The 21,458-nt window shown below is 55.1% G+C and overlaps 1 protein-coding gene and 1 long non-coding RNA gene across 7 annotated transcripts in view; one reads left to right on the top strand and one right to left on the bottom strand.

Annotated features, from left to right (window-relative positions):
* Positions 1-21,063, top strand: part of SUFU (SUFU negative regulator of hedgehog signaling) — a 113,740-nt gene extending 92,677 nt beyond the window's left edge. For 2 of the 6 annotated variants that reach the window (XM_026493990.4, XM_026493989.4), the window contains exons 9-12: positions 4,903-5,037; positions 6,581-6,719; positions 15,353-15,421; positions 17,856-21,063. In XM_026493990.4, the coding sequence (XP_026349775.1) occupies positions 4,903-5,037; positions 6,581-6,719; positions 15,353-15,421; positions 17,856-17,945 (433 nt within the window). In that variant the 3' untranslated portion in view covers positions 17,946-21,063. Of the gene's footprint in view, positions 1-4,902; positions 5,038-6,580; positions 6,720-15,352; positions 16,654-17,855 lie in introns of those variants that run through there. The other 4 variants (XM_048218902.2, XM_048218903.2, XR_003314639.4 and 1 more) reach the window with 3 other exon arrangements.
* On the bottom strand, positions 12,653-17,572 carry LOC130543046 (uncharacterized). Its single transcript, XR_008958067.1, has 2 exons — positions 17,522-17,572; positions 12,653-15,525 (listed from the first exon to the last, which is right to left on the bottom strand). It is a non-coding gene; the product is annotated as an uncharacterized LOC130543046 (long non-coding RNA).
* Positions 21,064-21,458: the final 395 nt, after the last annotated feature.

Below are 21,458 nucleotides of genomic sequence, written 5' to 3'. Positions count from 1 at the left end.
GAGAACTGAGTCTTGAAAAAAAGTGCTATGACCAGCAAAAAGGACTTTATTTTTTGTACTTCTGTTTGGAACAAGAAGAAGAAAATGTAGGCCTCGTTGTTTGGACACAGTGACTTTAATCAGTGGCAGAGAAAAAGCAAGATGTACCCAAGTTCTGTTACGCTTCCATCTCAAAAAGAATGGTTATCAGAGTAGGAAGAGTCACACAGGCATTGATGAGAAGACTGAAGCCATGATTTCAGGCTGCCTGGTTGGTCCACATGTATTGTGCCCCAGAACACCGGGCGAACTGGCAGATGAGATTTATGAAGCTGGTGTCCGTAATCTTAGAGGGAATAGGAGAGAGGTGTTGGCCGACTGAGAGCACTCAAAAGTTTCGAAATGCAAAAAGCATCTTGCGCCCTCCAAACTCGTGAGCGTGGTGTCAACCCTCAGGGAGAAGTCTGGACTGGAGTATTCAGCAGGCAGGCTGTGAACACTCTTTTAAGAGGAACAGTGAGCCCGGAGAGTCAGCATGGATTCATGAAGAATCAGGCCTGCCAGACCATTCTCATCTATTTTTAGCAATAGTTACCAGGTCACCTAACTGGCTTAGTTGGAGGAGCATGAGACTCTTGATCTCGGGGTCGTGAGTTCAAGCCCTACATTGGGTGTAGAGATTACTTAAATGAATAAATAAAAACTTTTTTTAAAAATTTACCTTAAAAAGCAAAAAAGAAATAGTTACCTATTTCCAACTGGTAGACAAAGGAAGTGCTGTAGACCTCTAGCGTTTAGCAAGACATTTTCAGAATGTCTTCTGACATCATTGTTGGCAAGACAGAAGAATGTCCACAGAACATCCAGGAAGGTGAAGGGCTTGGTGATGGGATGGTTGGGTTGATTTATAGTTGGCTGGATGAGCATACCCAAAGGGTAATGCTGTCAATCTGTCAGCCTGTCTGCCTGGCCCTACCCTGTTCATGGTAATCAAAGCCCGGGATGAGAACGTTGATGGTGAGCTTAACAGTTTTGTCAGGGATGTGAAGTCAGGGGGGATTGGCAGTATGATGGATGCCAGAGTCAAGTTTCAGAAATACCTGGACTGCCTAAAACAGTAGCCAGATAATGCGGAGTTGGGCTCTTAGCTCCCACTAATCCCCAGGACATACAGGATGGGGGAGAAGAGGTCGAAGCACAGGCCATGGGAGAGAGCCTGAGGGAGATGTTGACAGAGGGTGTGCTGTAAGAGTTGGTAGTATGATGGGGTTACAAAGAATAGACAATTTGATGACAGTTTTAATAGAAATAAGATTTCCCAAATAAGAAAGCTCATAGTCCCTCTTTGATCTGCACTGGTTAGACCACATGCTGTATTTATTTCCACACAAGACACTTTGCTTCTGGACCTGACGCCCTGGCTTCAGGTCAAGCTGGAGTAAATGCAAGCGTGAGTGACTTGGACGGCTGGAAGGTTTCAGAACCATGTCTTAGTTGAAAGGGCCACAAATACTGGAAAAGAGAAACTGATGATGGTCTGCGAAAGCAGCCTCGGAGATTTGAAAGGCTGTCATGGGAGGAGGGATTAAACCACTTCTGGGCACCTTGAGGTCGGGCAGATGAGAATTGCAGGAAGACCGTTGTGCTCTGTAGAGGGAAGACGGCCCTGCCAGCACCTCCCTCAGCAGAACAAAAGCCTCAGGGGTTTTTGTTGGCCTGTAGTTGTGCCTTCCCAGAGGACCAGTGGTTGACCAGGGCCCGTAGTGTCTGTTCAGGGAGTCAGGAGCCCTTCAAGCCCCATCTCAGAAGTCCTGTCTCCCAATTTCAGGGCAAGGACCTTTACTCAGAAGTAGGGACTGACTTGGCCAGAGGCAGTTGGGAAAGGCAAATAACTCCCTATTAAGCTATCAACATTCTTGCAGAAGAGCAGATAGACTTCTAGAGGCAGCCCCCTCACATCCTTGTTAGCGCATTCCAGATGTATCTTGAGCACCTACTACATCCCCAGGCGCTGTTAGATGCTTCACATGGGTCATCTTGTTTAATCCTTATAACGAAAGGGTATTATTATCTATTCCCATCAAGAGGATACTGACGCTCAGAGAGAGGGTCAGTCATTTGCCTGAGCTCATGCGAGAATCCAACCCAGAGCCTACCTACGTGTTAACCATTCTGCCACCTGGAGCAAGAGCTCATCCTTCCTCCCCTGGCCCCATATCCCTGGCAGTGCCTGGGGGGTATAGGGCGTGCTTCACTGGGAGCCCTTCTCCCTTCCAGCCCCTTGAAGCTCTGCCTTCTCCTCCACTGGGAACTCGGGGAGAAAACAGCCCAGCTGAAAAATTAGGCCACGCTGGCGAGCACAGTACTTATTTTTTTATGACTAAGATTAAGCTGACAACCATGCAAAACATTGCAAACCTGTGTCGGCTGCAGATTTAATACCTCACCCAGCCCACACAAATAATTCATGCTTCTGCATCGATGTCCAGAAAAAACAAATCAGCAGAAAGCTGGGCTCCTGCGTGTGTGTGTGGAGCAGCCGCGTTTCCATTGAAGCAGCGTGCCGGAAATACCCAAGCTCCAGGATTGCAGATCTAGCATTTTGCAGTTTTTTTTCTCTTAAAAGATTAAAGTACGTTTTCAAATGATTGAAGGTTGGTGGGAGGTGTAAATGTGGGCACTTGTCACATTAATTCTTCAGATGATTAAGTTCTTTTCCATTTCTTTAAAGCTGTTTGCAGTTGGGTTTGATGTCCCCGTTCTGGGTGAGTGTGTTGTAGCAGTTTCCAAGGTGACTTTAGCTGACTTTCAACAATTTATTTTTCCCTCCAGCGTGAGATGTCTCTAGCCCTGTGTGCTGTTGATTCTTCTCTCCCAGCCCCCCACCCCACCCCAGTTGCTATTCATCAGCATTTTTGCTTATGCCAGAGAGGCAACCGTCCTCTAGTGGGCCCCACGGGCTCCGAGGCCCCGCCCGGCAGCCGGGCGTCAGCCCCTTTCCGGCACACGGTGGTAGGTCTATGTGCGGCCGGTTGTCAGAGATGGCACGGGGAAGCGACTGTAAGAATCACACTCTGGTCTTCCCCTTAAACTCACTCTGACCTCAGGCTTGTCACCTTACCTCTCTGAGCCTCCATTTCCTCGTCTGTGAAAGAAGGATTAACCACAGAATATACGTGGGGTGCTCACCGTGGGACTCTGAGCCAGTGAGGCTATAGACTCCTTGCTCTGGAGCGGAGTAGGGCTGCTGTCTTCTGAGTTCTGCTCTTGTCTGAGCCCTGAGGGCACCCACCGAGAGATGATGTTTGGTGTTGCCCTCCTCGGAAGGCGTCGCAGCCAGCGTGTGAGGGAAAGGGGTCTAGTCAGAGGTCCTAGGCTCCCACGCTTGCCTGCCACAGACCAGCTCTGTGGCCTTGGACTCGTCACGGGCTCTCTTTTGTAAAGGGAAGAAGTAGATTAAACCACCTCAGAGTTTCCTTCCAATCTTGAACTTCCATGACCCTCTTGGCCATATCATTTGTCTCCTTCGCGGGTCTTGTGAAAGGGTTTGTTAAAGGAGAAGCTAGGGCAAAGGGCAGTTTCAGAATTTGCTCTGGGAAACCAGAGGAAGAGGCCACTTTGTGAAAGAGCCATTACATCTGGGCAAGAGCCACACAGCTGGCAGGAATGGTCCCCATTACCTCAGGAGGGCCCTAGGCTGTCCGACGCCGCCCTCCATCCTTTTGCCTGCTGACCTCACACCCTCCCTCTGGGGAGGTTCTCTGCCTGTTGGGGTGCCTCACTGGCCACAGGCCCCGGTGCTCGGCCCCCCAGCGTGTGAGGAGGCTGGGCCTGCCCCTCACTGGCTGGCTGACTGTGAGCCTACACACCCCGGATGGCTCCCGCCTCTTGAATGGTAAATAACTAGAGCTGCTCACCCAGTATTTTGATGGACACTTGGGGAATTGTTCTGAGATTCACAGCCCAAACCAGGATCCGGCCTTTTGAATAGGATCAGTGGGTAACCCTCATTTCCGGCTGAGGCAGATTTGAGAGGCTGTCAGTGAGGGGCAGCTGAATTTGAAAGAGCGTATCTTAGATTGCAAAGGGACCCCGTGGCCCAGTTGTGGGATGAGCTGTTGGTGCGAAGCAGGACAGGAGGGAGCGTGAGGCAGCAGTGACAGCTGACTGTGGCCAAGGCCGCAGTCAGGAGGAATCTGGTACAGGACTCCTGGGGCCTCAAAACCCAGCGGGATGGTGGCCTGGTTCTGCTGCCCAGCCAGCCCACTAGTCTGACTCCTGCGAGCCTGGTTTGCACCCCCTCACCGAGGATTGTATCATTTCCTGGTCAGAAGGAGGATGTGTATGTCACTGCCGCTCCTGGCCAGTAGCAGGAGTGCGCACGCTCAGAGCCTGCGGAAAGTCAGCCTTGTCAGGATCAGCTGGAAGGAAGCTCTTGGAGCCGCGCCTCCTGGTCCTCGAGCACTCCAGCTTTGGGGAACTTGGGAACTGAGACTCCAGGGCAGGGGAAGAAGGGCTCCCAGGTGCTCTTGCTGCTGTGTAGGGAAGAACAAGCCGCTGTGACATAAACTTTTATATGGTGTGTTGGCCAGAGCTGAGGCTTTAGAACTCGATCTCACTGCGACCAAATCCCAGCTCCGTACCCCCGACAGGGGAGTTAAGTTACTTAACCTCTCTGATCCCCAGTTCCTTATCCATAAAAGGGATGTACAGGAGTACCCACCTCATGGGGATATTGAGAGGAGCCGTCCGTGAGAAACGCTTTGTGCAGCGGCTGGCGTTTGGCGAGCACACGTGAATGGTGGCTGCTGCTGTCACTGTCGTCAATCACCGTCATTCAGGAGCCCAGCCTGAGAGACTCCCATCTCGCTCCTCCCCGTGGTGTTTACTTCGTGCTGAACCTGCTCTGTGCTTGCCTTGCAGGAGCCGCAAAGACAGCCTGGAAAGCGACAGCTCCACGGCCATCATTCCCCATGAGCTGATCCGCACACGACAACTCGAGAGCGTGCATCTGAAATTCAACCAGGAGTCAGGGGCTCTCATTCCCCTGTGCCTACGGTGAGCCCCACAGCACACGGCTTGTCCTCGGGGAGCCACCAGGCCTATGCTTGCCTTCTCCCCCACCTCGGGGTGGAGACTGGGCCCCCAGGAGAGAGGAGAGCCCATCAGGCAGTTCCATCTTGGGCCTGTGGAAGGCCTGTAGCCCCCACTGTGCTGAAGAACACTCCTTTGTCCAGAGAGGTGTCCCTCAGCCCTGCTCCCTTGGGAAGGCTCAGCTGCCTGGCGAACTCGTGGGCCCTTGCCATCCTCCAAGCCCAGAGTCCGTAGCAGTGGGTAGCAGGGCTGGGGCTCTGGTGGGTTGGACTCTATTTTCTTCTGCTTGTTGCTTTTCCCATGCAAAACATGCAGTTCTCCAAACCCAGTGGCCAGCACAACGGACTCCTTGAGGGACCGAGAAGCCCAGCTGTGTCCTTTCTGCTGCCGTCCACAGTGCCAGAAACCCAGCCCTGTGGCCAGAATTCAGCGCTCCGCTTGGGGGTGCTGCCCTGGGTTGAATCTACTCAGCTGGCTTCTCGCATCGCCCTTGGGGTTTCCACCCTCACTTTTATAGCAGGGAGGTGACCAGAATAACTCTCAACTTAGACAACAGTGACAAGGAAAAAGGGGGTTGCCCTGGTTTGGTCCCTCCCCACTGTCCCCAGAGCCTGAAAAAGGAGTTTGGATGCTAACCAGCCTTGGCCAGACACCCTGGGCAGCAGGGCAAAGATAGCCAGTGGTCAGAATGAACAGGGGCTGGCAAGGCCCCCCACCAGGACCCCAGCCATTTCCTCCCCAGCTCCCTCTCTGGCTCAGGCTCAGGACCTTTAGACTGGTGAAGGGTTAATCTGAAGCAGCCTGGAAAGCAAAGGGCAGGCTGGGCTTCCTTCGCTGACTGGCATCTCTTCTTCACTGGTTGTCCCTGCCTGCCCTTCCCCCAGGTGTATTTCCAGACTGGGGATTAACAGTAACTTCTTTTGGTTCCCTCAGAGTGACCCCATTTGGTGTCAGCCTTTATTATTATTATCATTATTATTGTTGTTGATTTGTCTGTTTTGAGGTGTGCTTGTGGCCTTGGGGCTAGCCATTTTAATCTTGTGGGAGAGCCCATGAGCAGGCGGAAGACTCTACCGTGGACACAGGGGTTGTGCTGTGAAGGCACTCTGCCATTCTCCCAGGGGCTTGGCAAATTTGTTTGGGGACTACTTCACCCCAGCCCTCGAAACAGAGGGGACGTGACCTCACTCTTAGTTCTGGGCATGACCTTGGGCACGTTGCTGACTGCCCTCTCTGGCCTTGGTTTCCTCACCAGGACACAAAGGAGGTGTCCTCCAGTCCTGCCACAGGCCCGTTGAATGCTGATCTAATGTCTCTGCTGGCTTTGAGCACTTGGAGCAGTGACAGTAGAGAACTTGGGAGAGGCTTCTCTCAGAAGATGCTGAAATGAACATGTTTGGTTTCAGTCCCCCATTGGTGGGCAGGTGGGCAGGCAGGAGGGCATTTGCCAGGCACCCTGTCCCTTGGCCAGGCCTGCTGCTCACGGTCTCTGTGTTCCCACCCCCAGGGGCAGGCTTCTGCATGGACGGCACTTTACATATAAAAGTATCACAGGTGACATGGCCATCACATTCGTTTCCACGGGAGTGGAAGGCGCCTTTGCCACTGAGGAGCACCCTTATGCAGCCCATGGACCCTGGTTACAAGTGAGAAGGCTCATTTTCTTCTCCCTACCTTCTTTCCGTGGGCTCTTCCCACACCCGCCTCCTCCCTCTCCTCCCTAGGCAGCTCTTGGTGGCTCCCTTCCAGAGGGGCTGGTTACGGGAAGCCATGTGGAGTGTGGATGCTGCTGCCTGTCCCATCAGCTCTAGGAGCACTTCCTGGCCTCTCCCCCCATCACCTGAGACACCAGGGATAACTCTCTAGGCCCTGGCCATTGGTTTGCCATGGAAATCCGGGTCTGAGAGATGTGAGACTTTCTGCACCCTGGGTAGATCAAAGGCCAGGAAACCGAGGGTGCAACAGGATAGGAGGAAGGATGGAAGCCACTCTCAAGCGGCTCTGTGGAAATCCCACCAGAATTCCTAGAAAATGGGTGTGTGGACCTGGCCTGGAGCTGGGATGGGCAGGCCTCAGCAGACAGAGCCTCCCCACTCCCTTCATCTAATGGCTGTCCTATTCCTCCTAATGGAAACCCAGCTTTTCGGCACAGAAACCTGCTGGCTTGTCCAGAACACTTTGTCCTTCCTTTGCTCTTCTGGCTGGAGCACAGCTTCAGAGCCACTGCCAAGTGGGGTGCTGGGGCCTGAGAGCCACAGGCCTCCTTCCAGCCCCCACCCTGTCCCAGGTCTCTAGCGGGTACTTGGCTGGTCTGGCACACTCCCAGATGTATTAGGGGAACAACATCCTTTTTTCTTTGTTTGTTGGGAGTATGAGAGGAAGAACACTCTACCTTACCTCTCTCAGGAGTATCAAGAAAGAGGATCTGACCCTAATCCAGAAATTGACTGTGCCTTGTTTGTGGTGTATGGAGGGATGGCTATAGTAGAGGGGAAGGGAATTATGTTGGTTTTGTGGGTTTAACCCAGTCTGGGGGGTCTGTGAAGCATACTTACTGGTAATGTGTGTGTGTGTGAGAGAGAGAGAGAGAGAAAGAAAGAAAGAGAGAGGGCTTTTAGCTGAATTTCTCCTCCTTCAGGCCTCTCCCCCCCCCAATACTAACCCTTAATTAAAGCAAACAGCAAACAAAGGACGCCAACCACACTCCTCAGACTAAGCGACGTAGAAATGGAAGCTAGTGCTTTAGGAATATTGTGTTCCATAAATTATCTTGCCTTTTTCCACTGTTGTTATTACATTGTTTCATAACAAAATTACTTTGAACCATAAAGTTATAAATACATTTTAAAAGTCCCACTTGGTAACATTAGATTTCTGTCCATGTGGTGTTGGTAGTTACTGTAGCAAAAGCTCTGAAGCTCTAACATTCAAAACTAGCCCCACACAAGTGGAAAGGGCCTCCCCACCACCCCCAGCTATGTCCCAGGAAAGCCAGGCTGCCTCTGTGGAGAGGAGGAGGGCTACCTCCTAGCTGGGCAGAGCTGGTAAGGAAGGGGGAGGTGGGGACCCAGCGGGAGAACCCAGCATCTCCTGAGAGTCGAGAGTTTCCAGTAGGTGACTGTGCTTACAGGTCTCAGAAGTGTCCCCAGATAGCATTTGTGTGTATTGAAGGTTCAAGTACATGTTCTTGAGAAAGTAGGGACCAGGGTCTCCCCAAACTCAAGAAGAAATCCCCCCCCCCCCAAGTTACATCTTACATCTTCACCGCTGAACCTGTCCTTGGAGTCTTGCCATCCTTGGAGCACCTTCCTACCCTGAGGAGGGGGTGGTCGACATGTCCATTCTCAGCAGCCCAGGAGCCCTGGCCCCCAGAGGACTCAGCAGATGTCATGTTGCCCCTCCATGCCCCCAGAGTTCTGAATCCAACCCCAGTCTCCAGCCCCTTATCCCAGGGCCACTGGCGTTGTGCTCCAGGCCCACTCCCCTCACCCTTGGGCAGCCCCTCAGGCTGCTGAAGCCCTGGGCAGGGCCCCTCCCAGCACTGTTGCCTGGGGAACCGGAGCGGTGGGAACCAGCCGCCGGCCTCTGCGTGTTTCAATAAAGTTGCTGTGCTGAGAGCTGCTTAATCAAAGGCCTGTGTTATGGGCTCATTAGTGTTGTCCACCACGGGCCAGCTCACAGGGGAGCTCCCAGGAAGGCTGGCTGGGGCCCCGCTCCCCAAGCATGCACCCTCACTCACCGAGGTGTTTCTCAGGCCCTTTCCAAGGAGTCCTGGGAAACCCTCTGCCTCTGCCCTCAGCCAGTCCTCAGCCACGGAGCCAACACCCACAACAGCCCTCCTCCCCTCCCCCAAAGCAGTCAGCACTTTTTGCTTCTGACTGCCAGCCCGCCTTCCCCTTTAGGGTCTTGCCACTGTGGTCACAGGCAGCTTCCTAGCTTGTGGGAACCTGGGCTTGTAATTACATGTGGGCCTCTAGGGCTCCCTCTGGGGCTGCTTGTCTCCCAGGAGTCTGCAGGACCTCTTGGAGGCCTGGGGTTAGGCTTGTCGCCAAGGAGGGGCCACTCTACTGGACCAAGAAGGGCCCCAGGCCCCTCTGGAGGGAGTCGCGCAACATGGAGGGGCCTGACCTCCCCCAGACCCTTGAAGAAATCTCTTGCTTATACTCCCAGGATCAGTGGTGTTTCCTTGGGCCCTGTGTACCAGGCCTGTTAGGGACAGAGGAGTAGGAAGGAGCTGAATGCAGCAGGCGCAAGAACATGAAGAGCTCCAGACTTCTGTTTCTTTGGCTTCTACCTGAACGCTCCCTGTTGATCCCCGCTGAATGGGGAGGGGCTGGGATGACTTTCTTACATCAGCTTCAACAGCTTTGGAAGCCCTCGCTCCTAGCCTTGGCACCTTGCTCTGGCTACCAGCCCGGGCCTGTTATCTCCTGGGGAAAAGGCATGGCAAAGACACCCCGCATGAGAGACGAGTGACAAAGGAGAGGCTGAGAGAAAAAGGCAGAAGATGAGGGAATCTGGGACCTCACTGGAGCATGTGGAGTGGCCCCAGACAGGCCTCCACACCCACCTTCTCCTGGTTCTGCTCCTCCCCTCCCCATCTCTCCAGCCCCAGGGAAACCCAGGCCCCAGCACACAGAAAGGCAGGGCCAGCTGCAACCCCAGGGTGAGCTCAGTGGACACTCCCTGCTTCCTGGAGGAGCTGGAGAGGCAGGAATCCCGCTCCAATTCTATAGGCTTCGCAGTTTCCAGAGGTCAACACCTCGATTCCATCTGCCCCACCATCTGCTGTTTTCGTCCTCGTGGAGACTGTAAAGCCTGTCAGCCAACTCCAGAGCTTTGCAGGAGGGTCCTCAGATCCTGGGGGAGGCCTGCCAGCACCCTCCCTTATACACCTTCCCCCAGCATTCCACATCCCAGTAGCTTTAATAAGCCTCTCTCCCTTGAGTCTGTCAACACTGGGCTGTTAGTCTTCTGAGCAGGAGCTCGGCCCAGAGCTGAGTCGTTCATCCGTCCCCAGCCAGGGTTGATCTGAAGTGGAAGAAGTCTGCCCCAGAGGTCACGTGGGGGTCACATCACCAAATATGAGAATATTTTTTTAAGCCCTGCAATGCTTTCTCAGCTGTGTGGTGTCTGACAGCTCACCCAGGTGGCGCCCCCTTCCCAGCCATTCCCCACCAGCCCTGATGGGAGGTTTCGGGCTTGGGAGAAGATGCCCAGCTCCGAGTGGGCTCACCACTCCAAGCCAAGTTTGGGAATCACTGCTGGGCTCTCGTCCTAGCCCAGTGGCTGACTCACCACCGTTCTCTGGACAAGTCCCCGCCTTCTCCTGTCCCCATCCACCCATCTGGATGTTGTGTGGAAGGCACTTAGCAGTCCCTGGCCCAGGCCCTGGGCAGTTCCTCTTCAGTGCCTCTACTGGTTCTCCTTCCACTGGGGAAGCTGGTCACAACCTGTTCTCCCCGGAGACCTTTGCTTGGGCTGTCACGAGACCTCATTGTCCGGGGGTACACCCAATTAGGGTTTAAATCCCTGGGGGAGAAGACTTTGATGGCCCGCTGTGCCCTCACCAGCCAGCAACCAGAGCAGGAGGAGGCCGAGCCTGCTCCTGCCCCCCAAAGCCAACTCCTCACCACCCAATGAGAGCAGGAAGTGAGTGTGAGCCCCCACACCCCTGCCTCCGAGCCTGGGGGCTCTCCAAGTTGTTTTCTAGCTTTCATCCAGCCTGTTGGAGTCGGGGAGGGGGGGCACAGACCGGACTGCATCCTTGTCCTGCCTCCTCCTTGGCCATCGTGGGCGCCAGAGCAGCTCCTTGGCAGGCCCTACCCTGTAAACAACACATTTCCGCCTCTGAAAGAAGGAAAGAGAAGGAAAAAGAAAGCCAGACTTGTCGGGAAGCAAGAACAACGTGTCAACACGAAGAGCAAACAGGGCCCTGGACAAAGTGTGGATTGTCATATCGAGGGGAAGGAGTGGGCATTGTCATCGCTCTTTGCAGACACAGAAATAGTACCGACCACAGACACTGGCCTCAGGTCTGCAGCAGCACAGCAGAGCCTGCGCAGGGCGGGCACCACGGAAGAGCACTTGTCGGGTTCCTTCTGGAACTTGCGGGGGCCTGGGGAATTGGGAGACTGTTAACAGCCCTCCCTCATCACCAACCAACCAGGTTGTCCCTAATGCTTCTGTTGCAAGCACCTTGGAGAAGGCTGCTGGTCTGGATTCCACACCCCCTCTCTGACCAAGAGTGGAGGTTGGGGGTGGGGAGCAGGGGGCCACAGATTGGCCAATTAGATGGTGGTGAAGCTGCAGCCACCAGCTCACCCCTATTGGTTACGCCTGTGCCCAAAACCCCTTCCCCTGTGTGACCCTGAGTATTCCCAACCCCATGATCTCCTGGGGTGCCTCAAAAATGCAGATGCCTTGGCCTTGCTGGGGTATTCCAATTCAGAAGGTCTGAATGGCATCGCCATAGTTTCAAAAGCTGCCCAGGGGAGTTAGCTGTGGGCTGTTTGTGCACAAACGTAAGTGTTTTATGCCCAGCTCTTGGTGAGTGCAGACATTACTGAGTGCTATTGTCATTGTCCGTATTATTACCGTTATTTCTATTGCTGTTTTCTGGGCTAGAGTAGCTGTTGCCTTATGTATGCATTCACTAAGCTGGCCTGGAAATTTGCCTCGCTGTTCCCACTTGGACACCGTCTTTGGGCATGGTTTGCCTTCCTTTCCAGTTGGCCAACTTGGTTTTTGAGCAGCTGGGTGTGTGTGATGCTCAGGGTTCCAGCCCTCTTAGGCTGAGCAGGGTTGTTCCTCTTGAGGAGATGTGTGGCTGGCTGGGGTTGGGATGGCTGGTCTTCCAGGCCATTGGTCCTGGTCCCAAAAGTCACCTTCACCTCCCCCATCAGAAGAGAGAGGAGGGTTAGTCCTGAGTATACAAGGCTTCTGGAATTGAGGTATTTTCCCCAGACCGGAAAAGCGTGTCCTCTAGCACAATGAGGTCAGATCACCGTTCTGAAGTCCAGGAGCCTTGTCTCCTCTCAACGCCTGCGCCTCTGCAAAATGAGGGTGAGAATTCCCTCCCCTGCGGGACCGCCGTGAGGGCTCAGTGAAATGGCACCGCTCAAGGCCTTAGCCCAGCGCCCGGCGTGTGGAGGAGGCACTGCTGTGCTGGAGGTGGGGTCACCGTTACCACTGGCATCGTAACCATCCCGTTATTATTTGTGGCAGAGCCAGGCAGCCCCATGGGGACCCGGTGAGCTTCCAGCGCCTCAAGCCCCAGACTACACCGGCTTTTCCCACAGTTGCATCACAACGGCGCGTCTGTTGCTCCGGAGAGCGCCCAGGAGCTGCTCCGTCACCGTTGTCTATCTCCAGTGTCCTGTTGATAAGATCTGTTAACATTCTCAGCTCCAGGTCTGAAATATACAAAGAACAGGGCCTGTTTGTTCAATCCAAGCTTCTAAGGTTTAACTCCCAAAGGAAATTAAATTAGACGCCTGGAGCTATGACAGTCTGTCGTGTTTCTTTGCAGGGAATGTCACCCTTAATATCATGCAGATCTTGTGTATAATTTTCTCTGTTTAATTCTTTTAAAATAATGTGAGGTTTCCAGCAGGAACCAGCAAATCACCAAAAGTGAAAATTGAGGAGCAACCAGGGTTTGTCCCCTTTTCTGGTCTTGCCATCCCCTCCCCCAGCTGAGTATAAAACGAGTCACACACAGATGGTGCGCGCTGGTGGCCGTTCTGCTAACAGCCACCATAACACACCCTCTCTCCACCACCTATTCCAGACCTTTGTCAGAGGAAGTGGCTTAGGACTGAGCTCAGTGTTGGTGGGGCTGCCTTGCCCCTTGCTGAAAAACGGTGCTTCGGTGTCTCACTGGGTGGTCGCAGTTCCTGCGAGTCCTCCCCTCCATCTCAGCCCCAGCACTACAGTCCCAGGCCTATTTACCTTCCTGGCAGAAAGTCCCTCCCTCCAAATTATTTGTGGGTTAGAAATCAGTGCAGCCTGGTCCGGACTGGAGCCATTGTAATATAATTGGGTTTTAGGTATGCTTGTGTTTGTGCTAGCATTTGCAGAGATGGCAACAAGCCCCGGAAATGCCAAAAATATGAATGTGACTTTTGTACTACTCAAGCAGACTGGCGATAACTGGTAGGGAAACTCTGGACTGTTGGGGGGGGGGGCTGGGATAAGAGGAGGAGCCAGGGCTCTGGCAGTGGAAGACTGGGGTGTGATGGGGGAAGAGTCAGTGGAGTCTGGGAGAAGGGTCACCCAGTCCCACCTTGGGGCACTTGGAGGAAGAATGGTGGTGGGAGGAGCCACCTCGGGTGGGCATTTCCCTGGACTGACTTTGCCTGTCTAAATCTTGTCTCTGTCCTCACTGGAGGCCTGAGCTCCTCAAACAGAAAAAAACTTTGATGAGATGGGGGCCAGTGGTCAGAGCTATTTTGTTGCTGACTGCAGGCTTGCAGCCTGGAGAAGGAGACATCCTTTGGCTCCCTGTCAACCAAGAGAGGGTGTGTGTCCAGGGTGAGGGTGTACCGCTTTCATGCCTGGGTCCCTGGGGCCCCACCCAGGGCCGGGCCTAGCAGAGGGGATGGCCTCTGCCTAGGGAATGCTGTGGAATTGGATGGATCAGTGGGCAGATGAGCGGAAGAGTGAATAAAGGCATCAGTGCTGTAGGGGAAGAACCCCGGATATGGAAGCTGTACTTCAGGCCCTAGCTTAGAGTCTAGATAGGTCTGGGATATGGTCTTATCTCAGCCATTCCCAAGCCATGTGACCCTGGGCACATTACATAACCTGTCTGTGCCTCAGTTTCCTCATCTGGGAGGAGACTAAAGGAGATAAGATACAGGAGCACTCAGCACAGTGCCTGGTATGGGCTTCTCACTCCTTGCTCCCGCCTCCACCCCATCGACTTCCTTCCTTTGGCGTCCTCCGTCCTGTGCGGTCCCCAGCGGCCCTGCTTGTGCTCTTCTGCTCTTCTGTGCCGTCTCACGTCATCTCACAAGCTGACTGTGTTCCAGATACATACATGCACACACTCCTCTTACCAGAGTGGACAACTCCCAGGGGAAGCCTGAGGAGTATTTTCCCAAGTTCTTGAGCCCCATCCTTCTAGAGGGGTTTCCCTCAGAGGAGTCACTCTGGTGAATGGCCTTCACCCCATTGTCCTTCTTCCTCTGTGCCTCACCCAGGGCATTCAGAGTTTGCTGGAGGAGCAGAGCAGAGGCCGGTGGAGCCACGGCCTGGGCGTAGAGAAGGGTCTGGTGCCGAGGCCAGGAGGCTGCATGGGTCAGCACGGGGAGGAGAGGGGTGGAGGAAAGGGTCAGACTGGGAAGAGGAAGGACATCCTCAGCCTGGGCCCAGTGTGATGCAGGCCCGGTGTGAGCTGGTCCCGGCTCCGCAGAGCCAGCCCGAGCAGAGGAGCCAGTTGGGAAAATGGTGCATCAGGTTAAGGAAGGCCTGTGAGTATAGGGGTTATGCCGGCTGAATAGTGGGGCCAGGCTGTCCTGGACATCAAAGCATGAAGTGAGAAGGCATCAGACTAGAACAGCGACATGGGACAGCTGGGAGGTGACCTGGAGAAGTGGTTTCTCAAAGGAAGTTGTGAAAAACTCAGTGGCGGAATGAGGTCAGCAGGCCAGGGGTTTGGGAGCTTCCGGCTTGAGACACTGTGGATACTGCAGATGGAGACGGGACTTGAGAGCCCCCTTTCCATCTGTAAAATGAGAGAGAGTGGTGCACGGTCTCCAAATTCTCTAGCTCAGACATTCTTGGATGTACCTTCCAGGGCATTTCCAGATTCCAGACAAGGCCTGTATTCCAAATCCAAACAGATACCTTTTGTCCTACCAAGTCAAGAGTGGGGTGGGGGGGGAACATGGGAGCCAGCTGGGCACAGAGGATGCTGGCGATCGCTCTCCCCTAGCCGCCCACTTCTCTGCTGCATGCAGGAGGCCCAGAGCGCCCATGCCCATATCCCTTCTGGGGACCAGCACTACTCTCTTTCCAGACATCCCCACCTGGCTTCCCCATCGTCCTCTGACACCCTTCCTTCCCTGCCCTGGTGCCTGCGGTACTGCAGGCAGGTGGGGGTGGGGGGCGGGGAGAACGCCAGTCTGGGATAAGCCTCCAGCACTTTCCTCTGTCCCTAGAACAGGCTCACAGCTCCTCCGTGGCGAGAAGAAAGATCCATGGCTTGGCAGTTGGCAAAAAGACCGTATATTAAAAAATAATAATAAACGCTTGTCTTGTGCCTTCTTCCCAGATTCTGTTGACTGAAGAGTTTGTAGAGAAAATGTTGGAGGACTTAGAAGATTTGACTTCTCCAGAGGAAGTAAGCCTGTTTCATTCTAACAGCAGCTTCCAGTCTCCAGGAGCCCATGTGTGTCTTTCGGTCTGTCAGTCTCCGAAGTGTGGGGATGGGCTGGACAGGAGCCCCTGCAGATGTTATACAGCTCTGTTTCTGGCTCCCCACCACCCCCTGCCCCACCCCAGCTGTTGTAAGGACACCGGCAAATTGTCTGAACCAACGGCTCCTGAGAACCTCATGGAAGAGGCAGCCAGGGCTTTCGGCCTAGTAGTTCTTCCCCAGCCCCTGCTGTTCCCTGGCAGGTTCTGAACAGAAAGCCCACGCCTGCTGCCAGAGAACATTCCACTGGGGAGTTCTGGTGGGCCGTAAGGGACTCCTGCTCTCGCCTCAGGCCACCCAGGAGCCGGTCTCCTTCCTCACTTCTCCAGCCATGAGCTTTCCCCTCTTGGTCTGCCTCTTCCAGCCGGAGGAGCTGGCAGGCCAGGTGGGGGCTCGTGCCTTCCTTGGCTACTCATCTGGGGTACAGGAATGGAGCCCATAATCCCCTTTGTTTTTCTTCCTTGTTCCTGGCATCCTCATTTGCAGGGACTTACCTCATCCTGGAAAGTCCCTTCCCCTCCCCCGGCCTCCTACTAAGCAGCACCCCAGTGGGATCTGAGCCTTCCTGGCCTCAATGCCCCATAGGTTAGTGGAACATTAGCAACCTAGCCAGGCCTCTGGAGAGCTCTTCTGGGCCCTCCCCTGCCTGTGGCAGAGACAGACAGACCCTTCCATTGCCCTTTCTGCCGGGAAGTGTGTTTGGGAGAGAGCTCCTTCACCTCCCAGGGGCCAGCCTTCCAAGCCAGAGGGAGGCCACGCAGGAGCCAGCTTTTAGCCAGGCCTGGAGCATACAGCTGCCAGGGCTCCCAGGGCCACATCAGCCAGGCCATGGTGGCCTCTGACATCCACCAGGTGGAGGAGAGTGCACAGGGTGAGCCTGTCCCGTCCAGGTCTCCAGGTGGACAGCAGCTCCTCAGAGCCTGAGGTCACCTCTGTCCTCTGGGATCTGGCTTGAGAAGTTAACTCATTTCTACATTCCAAAGTCACCAAGTACCCGGTCTGCGCCAGCCAGTCAACCCCCACAAGTCACTGGTCCCTGAGGCCTGGCTCCTATTCAGTCAGACCAGAGCCAGCTGCCCAAAAGTACTTCCGGAGAGGCCGTGTCACACTGGGATGGTGCTGCGCCAGACCGCTGCTTTGAACTTGGGTGTTGAAGAGGTAGGAGGGGGACAGTCCAGGCAGGAGGGACAGGAGCCAGGGGGAGCTTAGGAAAGTAGGTCACTAAAAATGACTTTTTTTTTTTTTTTTTTTTTTTTGCTTCTCTGTCCAGAGGCTGTCCCCACACCCAGCCCCACTCTCCGCTTTGGTCCCAGCTTGGACAAGGCCCCCATCGGAGGGAGGGAGAGGGGGCCAGCCAGGAAGTATCAGGCCTGTCCACTTCCAGCCTCAGCTCTAGGCAGTCTGAGGGCCCTGTTCTTCGCTCCTTTCCAGCCTGGCTTGACTCCTCACCCAGCCCTGGGACAGTAGGAGTCATAAAAGGCAGACCCTGCTTTCCAGTCAGTGTGCGTCTAGTGGCGTACCAGCGGTGTGCCAGACCACATGCAAGGTCCTTGAACACAGAGGAAGTAAGATCTATCAGCCTCTTTCCCCCACCCAAACAGAAGCCTGAGACACAGAACTGTCAGCCAATCAGTGATCACTGGACTGGGGTAGGAAGAGCCTGGGCTCTCCTTGGCCACCACTGGCGCCATGCTCGCTCAGGGTGGTAACCCTGGGAAACAGATGGGCTTGAACAAAGGGGAGCAGGATGGGGATGCACCAGGCCCAAGAAATCACCTCCAGCCACCCTTGTCGTGCTCTTCTCCTCCCACTGAGGCCAAGCCAGGGCCTCCTTCCCTTTGGACCCTTTGGCAAAGGCCACCGAGGGCGGGTTCCAGGTCCTTCTGCACCAGTCCCTGCAAGAGAAGCCATGGCAGGGACAGGACCACAGAGTTCCAGACCTCAAGCCACTTCCCTGTAGCATCTGCACCCTCCCTCCTGCCCCCCATCCCCCAGCCCCAGGGCCTCAGGGAGCAGATTCCTTACATGCTTGTGGCCGGAGGCAGAACCAAGGAAGTGAGCTGGAGGGAGGTCAGCACAGTCAAGAAAGAGTTAGAAAACATGCCTCCTCCAACCCCAGTTAATTATTGGCAGGGCAAGGGGAAAAGAGGGGTCACCGAACTCCAGCAGCTTAACCCCAGCCACCCACCTGGGAATAGCATTTGCGATTGGAGCCAGGCAACCGGGGCCTCTCTTGCCCCCAGCACCTGGGGGACAGGGCGTGGATGAGGGCCCTGGGCTCTTTTTAGGCGACCGGGAAAGAAGGCAGGGAGTTGTACTAACTGTGTGCACCCTGGTTCTGTGCTTGCTCCCTCCACAGTTCAAACTTCCCAAAGAGTACAGCTGGCCTGAAAAGAAGCTGAAAGTCTCCATTCTGCCCGACGTGGTGTTCGATAGTCCGCTGCACTAGCCTGGGCTGGGCCCTGCAGGGGCCAAGGGAGAGCCCAGCGGCTCCCCGGTGACTTCCAGCGTAACAACTGCGTAAATGCGATTCCCACAAATAAAAGGACGCGTGTGAGGAAGACTGCGCAGCCACCGCCCCTGCCTCAGCGGCAGCTCAGGGCCCTCAACCCCGCCGGCCAAGCCCCCTGGGCTGGGAGTGGGCAAATGCAAGCCTTCCCCTCCTGCTGCTGCCACAGGTGGTGGTTTGAGATGTGACTCTGGACCTTTGATGTGCCCTTAGGTGGAGACGGGCCTCCTTCTCACCTATCCCCTGCCTCGCAGCCCGGCAGGAGGGAGTGGAGTGGCCGGTGCGCACACGGCCCAGCTCTGCTGGGAGAAGCCTTTGCTAGGCCGGGTCCTCTGGCCACGGAACAGTTCCTCCGACCGTGTTTGGTTTTCTTCCTCCTTATTTTATTTTGTCGAAACCGGATGGTATTTTATTGGTCTTCAGAGATGTCCAGAAGCCGTGTATATAATGTTTTTTAAACAACTTTATTCCCAGATGAACTTTCTCATTCTCTCAGACGAGGGCCTCGGGAGCCACCACCAGAGAAGGTGCCGGGTTCGGTTCGCCTGCCAGCCCGGGGCCCCGGAGGAGCCAGCTTCGCAGAGAGGCTTTTCCCAGCCGGGCCTGGTGGAGCCTGGGGCAGGGGAGAGCGGAGCCATGCCCCCGTGCAGCCTTCAGCGCGGCAGCCAGCCGGGGCCAGGAGGAGGCGCCTCTGGTTCTCCAGCAGACTAGACCCCTGACAAAGTTCAAGGACCGCCAGGGTCTCAGAGACATGGTAGCCCCAGCCTCATCTTCCGGCCCTTGTCCACCAACCAGGCCTGCCTGAGAGGGGCTGAGGCCCAGCACCTCACCGACCATCCCCACCTGCCACTCCGGGCCTAGGTCTCCAGCTCTCTGCCCACTCCTGTCCCATTTCCTCCTGTCCTGGGCCTCGCAGCCTCCAGGCCGCAGGACTCTGGCTTATTAAAAATGGAAAAATCAGCCTCTACCATGTCCTTCACTTTGACTTTGCAAATACCGCCCTCTGCCGCCCTCATCCTCCCTGTGTCCATTCGTTTCTTGTCTTTCATCCCATTCCCCATACCATCCTCCGTGCCTCTTTTCCTGCATCCTGGTCTCTCCCAGTCCCTTGCCCCACTACTGCACATCTCCTGGTCTTCCTTCCAGAAATAGACCTATCTCTGGCCCATGGGTTTGGGGTTCCTCTTGGGTTGTCTCCTACTTCTGACCTGGAATCAGTAAGCCCCTTTCGTGCCCTCTCACCCCTGACTCTAGGGACTGCTATTTCAAGATCTCCCTTCAGGTCTTTCCAAAGCAAAGTCCTTTGGCCGGTCAGGGGCTTCGTAGGGCCACACACTGCCCTGTCTCCACCCGCCACGCACACGGGCACCACAACAGTGCCACAGGTGGCCAGTGGGGTGCAGGACGCTCTGATGAGAGATTCAGGCAAAGAGCTGCCTCCAGGGGTCATGAGGGCAGTGGCCAGCCTCTCCAGGGAACAAGATTTGGACTTCAGGATTTCCACTAGGCCCTGGCGGCTTCTCTGCACACGCCCTCAGGGCTACCCAGTTAACTCCACCAAACTCAGAGCTTCAAGGTGGATCAGCCCAGAATACCGGGGGAGAGAGGCTCCAGGGCTCCACCCATGAAGACGAAGCTGCTCTGGCCCTGATGTTGGCAGCAGCTGTGCCTTCTGCTCCAAGGACTTTTCCAAAAGGACATTTTCTGGCTGCCACCCACCACAGCAACCCTGCCTTTGAAGCTCTTGTCATCTAATGTTTCATGGCCGGAGAGGTGCCATTATCTTGTCTCCTTTCCCTGCCACCCTGGCCCACCTCTCCACACATTCTTTCTTTCTGGGGACCTGGCTCTGCCTGCCTGGTTTGGCTGATGGGGAGGAGGGTATTTTCTGAGCTAGGCTTTGTCATCAGTATGGGAGGTGGGCGGGAAGCAGGTGAGCTCTGAGACAGTGAGCCCATGAAGCCTGTGGCCCCTTCCTGCCTCATGATGTCAGGAACCTCCGAGGTCTGCCTGGGGCCAGGCCTCCATCTCCTTTCCCTATGTGCAGTGGCTCTGGAGGAGGAGCAGAGCGTCCACCATCTCTGACCAGGCCTTCCAGAGGTTTCTCTGAGAGGGGTCTCTCCACTGAGCTCCTGGCTGGTGAGAGGGGACCCTCACTGAGGACCAGGTGAGGCTGACCCTGTGGCGTGCCCAGCATAGCACTCGTCATACAGTGGGTACTCACTAAATGTACTGCTTCCTTCCCTCCCTGCAGTGCTTCAGGAGCCCTGACATAGTGAGTTGGGGTGGTAAGAAGTCTCCGTCCTAAATCTGCCTCTTCCTCGTGACTTCCTTGTGGCTGGCGCAGTCCCACCTCCTCCCTCCAGGTCCCTGTGGCTCAAGCTTCTGAGAGGAAGGGGGCCCCCCGTCCAGTGGGCCTGCCACGTACACACGGCAGACTCTTGGCCTCCTCAGGCCCAGTGCGGGCTGTGAGAGGACCGCCGAGCCAGCTGTCGTTCTGAGGGGTAGAGCGGCTCATGCGAGGTCTCAGGTCTGGCCATGGAGCTGGGGCCTCTTCTTGCCCTTCTCTTCCTAGGGCAGGGACGAGGAAGCCTTGGGGAGAGTCTAAAGGGCTAGAGCATTAAAAAAAAAAATGTATACAGGGTCTTGGGACTGGGTTTTGAGATTGAGTTGAGAGCAGGGAAAAAAACCCCGAAGGTTGGTGCCCCTATGGGGCAGACCAGTAGAGAATTCCCTTGACTGTATTTTTTTATCCAGTTGTCCCTCCTCTCTGGCTTCCAGGTCCTCCGTGCCAGGTGAGGTGCCTGGGTCCCTGTTATAAGTCAGGAGCCCTGTAGAAAGAGCCCTCCTTTTGTACAAGTACCTGAATGCTGCAATGAGCAGACTTTTGTAAAATTTTATATTAGTTTCCAATGTCGACGGTGACTCGGTTCCTGGGGGCTGCAGCCGGCCTGGGACTTTTGTAAGAATTTTTGGGTGACTCACTTAGATGTCGTTTCCTTCTTGCTCCCTCTTCCTCTGTGTAATCTAAGTGCATTAAACATATTTGCAGAAGTGCCTGGATCTTGTGCTCCTTTTTGGATGCCTGGAGTAAGGGAGAGGCAAGCCTGGGGCCCTGGCAGAGGGGGGGTTGGACTCAGCCGCTTAGAAGAAGCTGGGGTCAGGGAAGGCCCCCGAAGGCTGTTGTTGGGAGCGGAACGGGTGTCAAGGAGCAGGATCACGTAGCTGGTGACTCTCAGTCATGCAGAAATGACTTTGCAGACTCTCTTTCACTGGTCTTGAATTCTTCTAAGGTCCTGGGGGGGGGGGGGGGGGATAGGAGCAAGAAACAGGTCTGGGGAGGTGAGTGGGTAGGTCAAGACCCTCTTTCTTCCTCTTCTGCTCTCCTCTCACCAAAAAGCCCTTTCCCCTTGGGAAGGTGGGCCTTCTTTCCCTTCCAGCTCGGGTCAGGAG

The sequence above is a fragment of the Ursus arctos genome, unplaced genomic scaffold, assembly GCF_023065955.2.
Source record: "Ursus arctos isolate Adak ecotype North America unplaced genomic scaffold, UrsArc2.0 scaffold_7, whole genome shotgun sequence".
NCBI lineage: Eukaryota > Metazoa > Chordata > Mammalia > Carnivora > Ursidae > Ursus > Ursus arctos.
The sequence above is the reverse complement of the archived record's forward strand: the minus strand, read 5'-3'. Positions and strand labels throughout refer to the sequence as shown.